Here is an 11,844-nt window from a genome sequence, read left to right as displayed (position 1 = left end):
GATGCATAGGAAAGGCCTATCGGCCTAATGAAAGTGTTTCATCTGATCTAACGGATCAAAATAAAAGTGTTGACGAAAAGTTGATGCATAGGAAAGGCCTATCGGCCTAAATATCGGCCTAAATATTAAATTAATAATTAATAAAATTATGGTAAAAGAGTTTTTTCTTATTAAAATAAAAATTCCATTCAACACACCGAATTAAGAAACTCCACACAACGGGAAAACTGGTACACCACAACCCACCCAACTATCCATCGCTTTTAGGAATCGGGCCGAAAAGATTCAGAAGTTCTCCATATTGAAATATCAATGGTCAACCTCTTAGACGTGCTCTAGTCAGCTATAACATTTCACGATAAAGTGACGACTATTCGCACAAGTGAAGGGAGACGGAGAAAACCCCGTGTAAACCCTGTTTTCTGTAACAATGGCTCCGACTATCCGACTGTTTACATTATCAATACTATTTCTGTTCCCCATTTTTTCACTTGGGTTTTCTCCCGAGAGTCCGACGGATCGGCACATTCTCGTGCTCGTGGACGATCTAGCCATCAAGTCATCTCATTCAATTTTCTTCAAGACACTCACAGATCGCGGTTTCGATCTCGACTTCAAGCTCGCACATGATCCCAAGCTCGCGCTCCAGAGATACGGCCAGTACTTGTATGATGGACTCATTCTCTTTGCCCCTTCTGTTGACAGTAAGTTCTGCCATTCGCAGTTTAATCGTTCATTAGTGTGTATCTAGTGCATTTTGATCTTGATTAAGGCCCATGTAGGGTTTACCTTTTATATTCTGAGGGTTATGTTTAATTGCAAGCACATGCAGATCTGGGGGGCTCATTGGATTTGTCTGCAATTTTGGACTTTGTTGACTCCGGCCATGATTTGATTCTTGCTGCTGACACTACCAGCTCTGATCTCATTCGTGATATCGCTGCTGACTGCGGGGTTGATTTTGATGAAGTGAGTCCATGAACTTTGTCCTTAAAAGACATAATTTAAGTTGGTTCGGATAATTTATAGTAGTGATTTTATAGCACAATATTAGTGGGTTTGAATAGATATTATGGCAGCTAAGTCGAAGTTTTAGCTCAGTTTGTTAACAGAACATCATTTACAAAAGAATGAAACAAAAAAATAGTGGGTTTGATCAATTCCTTGTGGGGATGTTTGCAAATAAGTCGTTCCGGTTTCAAATACGCTTGGCTTGACAAAGATGGTTCTGTTTCTATCTTGATCTGCTGTATTCTTCGACTGGCTTAATCTGATGGTTATTTTATCTTTTGGGGTTGGATGCAATTCAGGACCTGGGTGCTTTGGTTATTGATCACACTAGCTATGCTGTTTCGAAAACTGACAGTGATCATACTTTGATTGTGAGTGACGATGTAATCGATTCCAAGGTTATTTTGGGAGAGAAAAAGCTCGAGGTGAGTACTGCAGTTCGTAGCTTTTTTGGGGTTATGCAAGGTTAGAATGACAAAAATGCTTTCTAGTGCCATAATTGTTTAGACGAGTATGACTGTTTGATGACATTCACATGGCATCTATGAAAAATAAAGGTTTTTGAAATTGTGTTTATATTAAGTTCAGAATTGTCATGCATCATTACCTGAACTGTATCTTTAGTGCATTAACAACTAAAATTTCACCAGTCTCTCTACTTTTAATGTTGCCTGCATTACCTTATTAATGTTTAGATGATTTTCTGAACTTGCTACTTGATTTAACTTTTGCTTCAAAGCCAGTGAGATTTTGAGTAGTAGTCTATTGGCTCTATGAAAATGATCTTATTGCAGTCAAATTTTTTGGTTTGATATATCATACACTTGTTTCTTCTTATTAATGCGAAAAAAATTGTATTCGTAAAAGTTTTTCAGTTAAGAAGTTCAGAAAATAGCAGAGGAGAAATTAGGCGACATTTTGTTCCAATACTAAAGTTTCTCTGCTAAAGGCAAATCTTGTGGAGTGGAATTATGAAATCATGATGTCTGCAAGTTAGTTTACATGGTGAACTTGGAGAGTTTGGAAGGCCTTAATGGAAATATTAACATGTGTGTTTTACTTGGTGACAATATGGCCAATTAGCCTAGGAAAGGCAGGTTCATATTGGTTGATGTTTTTTTTTTGGTTTGTTGTTGTTATATTTGGGTTTGGTTTGTTTTGTTATGTTGGAAAACTGGTTTCAATCAATGAATCAAAAAGCAAAACCCTCTTTTAAGTTGTTACTTGTGTGGTGCGAGTATAGGATCTGTGGAGTGATGGTTTTGGAACAGCAACTATTGGTAAGAACAATCATCAGTTAAATCTCAACATCCCAGGTAATGTTGCATGGGTGTTACATGTGGATGTGGTTACAAGAGCAGCTGCAGGAAGTGAGAGCTTCGAAAATGACGGGAGTAGGTGTACAACCGTTTTCCTTTGTGCAGGGGATTGTTGTGATAGAGATGTGAAAGTTAAGGGTGTGCTCCCTTGCAACCCTGTTTCTACCTATAGAGATAGAAGGAAAAATACAAATTTGGAACCTGCAACTCGGTTCCCTTAGAATGAATTTAGCCTAGATAAAACGACCTCAAGGAAATGTGCTTCCGGATGAAATTGACCTGAAGAATTCGGCCTCCAGCATTCGTCTGTGCTCTCCAACAACTTGATCTGTGCCCTACCACTAATGTGCACTAGAAAAACCCCAACACTCCAACAACTCGGCCTCCTTTAGATAAATACAATCTCCCTTTGGCAACTTGGCCCTCTTAGATTCGCCCCAATGCATTCTCACTTCTCCTTCTCTGTTCACTGGTCCTTTGAGCCACTTGTACTGCAGAGAAATTCACTTTCTCTTTGTGATGACTTGCTCACACAACTTCTGCTCTTCCTCTCGTGTCTTCACCTCCTTGCTAGGCTCCCTTTATAATCTTCATTGTGTCCAAATCCCTAACCCCAATCTCCCTTCTAGAACCATCTTGGAGATCAACGATTGACATTATTTCTAAGTCACTTAAATAAATAAGTTATTTATCCTTAGAAAATAACCAAATAGTCCACAATAAATAATATACTTTAATTATTGTACTTTTCCTAAGTTAGACTTAGGAAAGAAGACATAAATCACTAGTAGAGGCAAATAATGTCTTCCACATGCTAAGATACCAAGTTGATGTAGAAGACCTTTCAAAGCTACTATTCACATCAACACTCCCTCCTTGCAAGGAAGGGATTCTCCACCACCCCCAACTTATCTCGGTACTTCACAAAATTTTCCCTCATTAGAGGTTTAGTCAGTACATCTACTACCCACTCCTTTGTAGAAATGTACTGCAATCTCATAACACCCCTCTATACCCTATCTCTGATGAAGTGATATTTGATCTCGATATGCTTGGACCGATCATGAAACATAGGATTCTCAGAGAGCTTAATGCAACTCTAATTATCATAATATATCACTGTTGGCCCCATATGCAAATCAAATAATCCAACAAGCATCTTGTGAAGCCACACTGCCTCACAACTCGCCATAGTCGTTGCCATGTACTCTGCCTCTGCAAAACTGAGTGCCATTGACTGATGCTTTTTGTTGAACCATGAGATCATGGCTGATCCCAAGTTGAAACAACATTCAGATGTGGATTTTCTGTCCACCACATTTCCTGTCCAATTAGAATCTGTGTACCCCTGCAACTCCACCCCGCCAACTCTGACATATCACAGTCCAAAGTCTTCTGTTCCCTGCAGTTGTCTCAGCACATGCTTCGTTACCACCCAATAAATCTATTTCGGCTACACCATGAACTGGCTGAGTGTGTTCACAGCAAACACATATCCGACCTAGTGTTAGCCAGATACATCAAAGAACCTATTAGCTGCTTGTACAGTGTGGGATCCACCAATTCACCCTCAGGACCACTCAACTTCTTCAGGTTAATGATCATAGGTGTAGACATAGGCCTGCACTCCTCCATCTTGAATCTCCTCAAGATCTCCACTGCATACTTACCCTACCCAAGGAAAATCTCTCCTAGATGTTGCCACCTCCAATCTCAAAAAGCAATGCATCAAGTTGATGTTCTTCATGTCGAACTTTAAAGCAGGATCCTCCTTGCATATCCCTATGAGCTTCCCCGATCTTGTCAAGAAGAGACCGTCCACATATAATAACAAGATGAGCGGTTCATCATCAACGAGTACAAAGTAGAAGTTGGGATTTGTCTCACTCTTGGTGAAGCCCAAACCAAGAAGATATCCATCAATCCTAGCATACCATGCGCGCAAAGCCTACTTCAGCCCATAAAGGGCTGTCTTCAACCTACATACATGGGAATCTCTCCCATATACCTCAAAACCTTGAGGCTGTTGAATATACACCTCCTACTTAATAACCTTGTTGAGGAAAGTAGTCTTCACATCCATCTGGTGTATCCTCCACTCCACCTTTGAAGCAATGGACATAATTGCTCTAATAGATGCATATCTGGCGACAGGTGCGAATGTCTCCTCATAGCCCACTCTTGGCACGAACCTCGCATTTATATTTCTCAATGCTGCCATCAACTATATGTTTGATCTTGTAGATCCATCGAGAAGTGACCATAGACTTCCCCTCTAGTCTCGACTATATCCAAAACATCATTGCTCATGATGGAGTTATACTCCTCTATCGTGGCATCTCTCCAGACTTGCTCGCTTATAGCCTCCTCAAAAGTGGAAGGCTCATACTCGCTAACGCTACAGTGCCAAATAACTGGAATATTTGGTCGGTGGTTAGCTTTGTCTAAAAGTTCTACTAGGAACCTCCACATGCTCCTCAACATCTCTCAATGTTTGTTTGGCCCATCTCGGCCCCCTGGTAGAGCTCGAAGGAATATCCATCTCATCCTCCGAATCTGCTGGCCGTGTCCCTACTGGTGTTGTTGGTACCTGCTAAGTATTAGGAGCTTCTCGCCCCTTCTCCTCTACCACTGTTGACTCCCTTGCATGAGATATCTTAAGTGTCTTGTCCTCATCAAATTTGTCATCCTGAATCAAGATCACCTTTCTCTGTCCTGGAAGGTAGACTCGGTAGGCCTTTGAGACCTCACTGTAGCTAACAAACACGCCCCTCAGATAAGGGCTCCAACCTAGTCCTCTTCTCTGTAGGCACATGGACATAAGTTGGACTATTGAATATGCACAAATGACTGACATCCAGTTTCACTCTTGTAAACAACGCCTTAGGAGTCACAAACTCCAAAACCCTATGAAGACTCTTGCTTCTGCACATACACCATTGTATTGTAGGCATTCGCCCACAAGAACATAGGCAACTCCTGATCATAGATCATTGCCCTCGTTGCCTCCATTATGGTCCTATTTGTCCTCGTGACAACCCCATTCTGCTGAGGGTTGTAAGGTACTATGAGCTACTTCTTGATTCTTGCTTCCCTGCAAAAATCCAGGAACTCATTGGAGGTAAAATCACCCCCATTATCTGATCTCAACACCTTAATATTCCTCCATTTTTTGGTTCTCCACAAGAGCCTTGAACTCTTGAAATTGAGGAAGACCTCATCCTTGGTCTTCAAGAATTAGATCCAAGTCTTCATGGAATAATCATCTACGAACGTTGCAAAATTTAAGGAACTTGTGATTGACGTCACAGACATAAGACCACAAATATCCGAATGTACCAAGTCTAACACACCCTTTGACTTGATCTCACTGTGAGGATATGCAATTTGGCTTACTTGCCAAGCGTATACTCTTTGCACACTCCATCCTGGTCCACCCGAATCTCTGGAAAACTAGTAACCATCCTCTGCACCATCGGAAGAGCTTTGTAGTGTAGGTGCCCCATCCTCCTATGCCAAATCTCACTCTGGCAGTCACTCTCATATATGAGAGCCTTCATCGGTTGTCCTCACAACAAATAAAGATCCTTCTCTCTCCTACCAATCACATGCTTCTTGCTGAAATTGGTCCCCTTTGGTCCAACATCCACTTCACATCTCATAAAGCTGATCTCTAGTCCTTTGGAGTCCGTCTTCCATGGTCGAAACTGAAAGGATATTTTTCTCCTACCTTGGAACATATAATACCTTGTTCACCTCCATGATGCCACTTGAACCCATTTGAAACTCGATATTCCTAGTGCCCTTGACTGCATACTTGGCCTTGTCACCACACACCACATTTACATCTTTGTGCCCCCTGATCACATTGGTGAAGATTTCCCGAGATCTCATTATATGACAAGATGCTCCACTGTCCACAAACTAGACACCTCTCGTGATAGTTCCAGAAAGTCAAGATACTAGGGAGAAGTTTTTCTCGAACTTCTCCGCCAACTTCTGCATCTGTGTATTAGCTATTGTAAGAGTCTTGCCACTACCCTTCTTTTTGTTACGACACTGATTGGTAAAATGTTCAAACTTATAACAAGCAAAGCATTTAACTTTGTTCATGTCCTTTTCCTTGTTTTGTGAAGATGCTCCTCCACCTTGGTTTTGCTTGGCCTTTGCTTTGCCCTTTTTCGCTTGTGCAGCAAGAGCAACTTCATCTTTCTCCTCATCGCCCTTTCATTGTCCTCTAGTCAAGGAATTTTCCTAGATCTCCTTTTGGGTGAAGTCATCCCATAACCAACTCCAATCAGGAAGTTGTTGACGAGCAAGAATCCCATCCACAAAAGTGGGCCACTGCTTCGCACACCCCTTCAGAGCAACTTTGACCAGCTCTGAATCATGCACAGTTTCCCCAACAACTGCAAGCTCATCACGAGCCTGCTGGACTCTCGTGAGATAAGATGTCACAGTCTCAGATCTGTTCATTTTAATACTATTCAACTTCTCTTTCAACACCATTTTCTTGTTCTCGTTTGTACTTTGATAAAGATCGGTTAGAGCTAACCACATCTGTCTTTCAGTGTCCTTCCTTGATATGTGGGGGATTATATGATCTCTCACACCATCTAGAATTATGCAACTCACTTTCATATCTTTCACCCTATGCTCGGCTGCAAGATTCAGATCTGAAGGAACCTGCACGTCTCTGCTCACTAAATCCCATAGACCATTTGACTTTAGAATCTAGTAATTTGCTCCTTCTAGGGGTTGAAATTTGATACCCCATCCAACCTGTCTTCGTATCTCAAACTGAACAATGATGCCATCTCCACAAATCAACCGCAACCACAAAACCCAACTGCAAAATTTAAGAAATAATTCTGTTGTTGCAAAAAGGAAAACTTGCTGCTGCAAACCCTTGTGATCTCAGATCTCTCTTTCAGAGTCTTCTAGACTGCTTTGATACCATGTTAAATTTCTAATACCAACCAAATTTATTTTCTCATGGCAAATTAATTTATCCCCAACAATTTATTTATTTACCCACATAAACATTGATTTACCGAAAAATAAAATCATTGGTATTTTTAACTTCTAGAATTAAAAATATGCAGCGGAAATAAACCAGAGAGATCAATCACACATTGCAAAATTAATTATTCCATGACAATTCTCCAACATTTCATTATCTGGAAAATTTATGTGTTTTTTGACCCACAAAGATACAAGGAAAAATACAAATCTGGAACTTGCAACTCGGCTCCCTCAGACTGATTTCAGCCTAGATAAATTGGCCTCTATAAAATCTGCCTTCGGATGAAATTGGCATGAAGAACTCGACCTCTAGCAACTCGATTTTTGCCCTGCCAGTAATGTGCATTGGAAAAACCCTAGCACTTGAGTAACTCGGCCTACTTTAGATAAATACATTCTCCCTCCAGCAACTCGGCCCTGCATTTCCTCCTACTTGACCCTCCTGGATTCGCCCCAATCCATTTGCACTTCTCCTTCTCTGTGCACTGGTACACTGAGCCACTCACATTACAAAGAAAATCACTCTCTCTTCCTGATGACTTGCTCACACAACTTGTGCTCTTCGTCTTGTGCCTTCACCTTCTCGCTAGGCTCCCTTTATAATCTTCATTGAGTCCAAATCTCTAACCCCAATCTCCCTTCTAGAACCATCTTGGAGATCAACATCTGAGATTATTTTTAAGTCACTTGAATAATTAAATTATTTATCCTTAGAAAATAACCCAATTGTCCACAATAATTAATTTACTCTAATTATTGTACTTTTCCTAAGTTATACTTACGAAAGAAGACAAATCATTAGCAGAGACAAATAATGTCTTCCACATGCTAAGGCACCATGCCGATGCAAAAGACCTTCCAATGCTCTACTACTCAAATCAACATCCTCATTATGTGATGTCGGGAACAAAACCTTGCCATGCAAAAATTCCATTATACTACTAGTAAGATGCAGTTTACAGCTCAATGGTTTCTTTACTAAACACCAATGCTGCTACAGAGGTGGTATTTTGTACACTTTGACCATAATTATGAGATTTATGACATCTTTTTGTTTATGAATCCACGTACACTAAATTACCATTTGAAGATGTTACCTAGGGTAAACCCAGGTCAATAACTCATCAACAATTGGCTCACTAAGAGGAAACATATCACAAAGTGGGATTTGAACCTGGTTGGTGAGGATAAGAAGTTTTCCTCGCAACTACTCGAGGTACACCCAATTGGCAACTTTGGCAGTTACTTATCTTGATGTTTTAACCTTATGACCTTTGGAGACTTAAAAGAGATTTGAGATATATTTATTACTAGGAGGGTTCATCAAGGGTGTTGTTACAATGTAATACGATAATCATTCTTTATTACAAGATAGTTAGAACAATGCATGAGTTGGAGGCATACTTTTAGGAGCATACTTAGGTTTTGAGGAACTTTTGTCTGGTTTATGACTTGGTAAACATCTATCCATCTGGATCCTGGTAAACATCCATAATGATTTAGAGACACAATTATGGGCGTGATATTGACATGCAGTTTTGTTGTCTTAGAAATTGTACATATAAATGGTGCTTTTATAATCAGATTTTCAGTCAAAGTAGAAACAAAAGTCTTTTAAATTATTCACTGGAATGAATGTGCACTATTGCTATTTTACTTAACAGTCAACTAACCCTATATTAAATGCACTAAAATAAGCATACCCTCATTGAAGGCTATTTTTAATTTTTTAGCCTCAATGAATGCGCAGTATTGAGTTTTTCTAGTCTTGATAAATAAGCATTTGTGCTCCTTATTGATGTTTTGCCTCACGAGTTAGATCTGTTGAATTGCTTGGCAACAATGGGATTTGTGTTTGTATTTACTGTCTAAATACCTTGGTTTATAGATTGTGAAGCAATTCTCTTTACCAATTTCTTATTTTTATAGATGTTGACAATTTTCTTAAAGATTTTTAAGCTAAAAGTTCATAAGACAAATGTTCCAAGATGTGATCATTCCTGTTTTATATGACTGTGCCTATTAGAATTGATGATATGACGTTCTTTGATTGGGTTTACTTTTAACTTAAAGGTACTGGATTGGGTTCAGGTCTGCCTCCTTTTATATTCTTCCCACTTTCAATAGAATGCTTGCTAAGTTTTGTATTATCTCTTTTCTGGGGCTTATTTATGCTTTGTATCTAAAGATTTCAAGCAGAATTGTATCATAGGATATGTTGGTTTGGCTATCGGCTTAATTTGTTAGTTTCCTTTCAGGCTCCCGTGCTTTTCCGAGGGATTGCTCATTCTTTAAATCCTGCAAACAGCCTGGTGAGTTTATCTAAGGAACCTTTACTGAAATTATTTTTCTCTAGCAGCCAGTCAATACTCATTTGGTGAAAAATCACGACTGGATGTTTTCAATTTTGCTTTTATCCCTCCATTCAAAGGCTATACAGGAGTAACTTCTGTCTTGTATTTGTGCAGGTGCTGAAAGTGCTATCTGCTTCACCTGCTGCATACTCTGCAAATCCCAAAGCTGATCTATCTAGTCCTCCAGCACTGATAGGATCTTCTATTTCCTTGGTGTCAGTTGTGCAGGTATGCCTGTTTGATAAATTTGAGGCATTATATGACTACAGCAATTAAGGTGAGGCCCTTTTTTAGCAATAACTGTAAATATTTTGCATTGAAAATCTGTGATTGGCATCACAGCAGTATGGCATTAGTACAAAAATGTTTTCAAGCTGAGCCATATCTACCTCAGGCTTAGAATCTAAGATTGACAGCTGATAATTGCGCCGAGAGGCATTCTACAGCCCAGTATGGGAGAGATGTTGTCACATAAATTTATATTTAAAAATAGTAAAATAATACTTTAAATTAACAAATAAAAATAGTAATAACAAAAGAAATTAATGTCGGCCATAAGTATAATACTTCAATTTGCACCTTAATTTTACGTATCTTTATATAGGGATATAAAATAACCAAAAAAAATTAAAATATTTTACCTTTTAGTATGAGGAAGAAATGTAATTTATTCACTACTTAATATGGAGATAAGTAAAAAGCAATTAATTTACTTTTTAGTATGAGGAAGAAATGTAATTTCTTCACTATTTAGTATGGAGATGACAGGAAATAATATTATTGATATTACATGGTGTGTAATTCATTCTACATTTACTTTACATGTGATATTTAAACAAGAATATGTTAATAACAAAAAATATTTTACTGTCCAGTGTCAACTATAAGTAAAATATTTCAATGTCCATATTAAATAACATGATTTTATATCTATTTTATATAGAGGAAAATAAAGTAATTTAAATTAAAAATTTCCTTATATTTTTTCTTTCTATTAATAGCTGCTTTCTAATTCAATGTATGAGGGATATTTGTAATATGGACTTGATATGTAATATTTTTAGAAAATATTAATAAGAAAAATAAATAAATGTATGCATACAGGGAAAAAAATATAAGGGGCATGTTTTAACATTTTAATGTGGAGAACATGAATTATAAATAAAATATTTTAATGTGAACTACGAGTGATCAAATCTCTTTTCACTTTAAAAGATGTTTGAATCTCAAGAGATTTGATCCCTCTGGGTGCTTGGTAGATACATAGTTAAGATGGATCTAGGCTGGTTATAGGTAATTAAATTACATATTCGGCAGGTATATATTCACCAGAACACTCCTAAGACTAGACAAAACTTAACCTCCATAGTCAACCATCTTTACTAATTAGAGTATTCCTCCATGAGAATCATCTCTGAACCAGGTGGTGGCAAAACTACATTCAAATCAAGGACCACAAAATTTTCTCGCCAGAACACCCCTAAGACTAGACAAAACTTAACCTCCATAGCCAACCATCTTTACTAATTAGAGTATTCCTCCATGAGAACCACCTCTGAACCAGTTGGTGGCAAAACGACATTCAAATCAAGGACCACAAAATTTACTTTATTGACTGATTACCGGAGGGGAGTTACTGGTGTTGATGCTGCTCTGTTTTGTGCTGAAGCTTCTCCATCTAACACCTGAGAGGATTTATCTCCTCCTCTACTTTCTGCAGCATCAGTCAGTGATCCACTAGGAGTTCCATAGTCGCAGTCAAATTCGTGGCCAGTTGGTTGTATCTAATTTGCAATTTGAGGATCTCCTCCTACATTGCAGCTAATTCTTTCTTCCCCATTGCTCCAAAGGTGCCAACTTCCTTCTCCAATCTGAAACAGGCTTGCTGTGTTTATCACCTATCTGGTGGCCTGGGATACTTAATGCCCAATTCAGTGTCAGACACCCAAGAGAGGGAAATATCCAACTTCAAGCTGCTGATTTCCCCCTGTGACGTGCTGAATCTCAATGTAAAGTTTGTGTCAGTCTCAAACTTTTTGAAAGGAAGGAGCTGATGAACTGTGCCATCAAAGTGGCCTACCTCTACGACCCCACTGCCACTGCTCAGACCAAAGAATTTTGTTCCCAATGCATTA

General features: G+C 38.9%; 1 protein-coding gene across 1 annotated transcript in view; it reads left to right on the top strand.

The window, feature by feature from the left end:
* Positions 1-224: 224 nt before the first annotated feature.
* Positions 225-11,844, top strand: part of DGL1 (dolichyl-diphosphooligosaccharide-protein glycosyltransferase 48kDa subunit family protein) — a 69,596-nt gene continuing 57,976 nt past the window's right edge. Inside the window, exons 1-5 of the mRNA XM_089438344.1 lie at positions 225-704; positions 833-969; positions 1,311-1,436; positions 9,614-9,667; positions 9,824-9,937. Coding sequence (XP_089294470.1) covers positions 431-704; positions 833-969; positions 1,311-1,436; positions 9,614-9,667; positions 9,824-9,937 — 705 coding nt within the window. The 5' untranslated portion in view covers positions 225-430. The remainder of the gene's footprint in view (positions 705-832; positions 970-1,310; positions 1,437-9,613; positions 9,668-9,823; positions 9,938-11,844) is intronic.

Source organism: Pinus tabuliformis, chromosome 9 (genome assembly GCF_031772625.1).
Source record: "Pinus tabuliformis cultivar Carrire ecotype Pingquan chromosome 9, CPIR1, whole genome shotgun sequence".
NCBI lineage: Eukaryota > Viridiplantae > Streptophyta > Pinopsida > Pinales > Pinaceae > Pinus > Pinus tabuliformis.
This window is presented reverse-complemented; position numbering and strand designations above follow the sequence as displayed.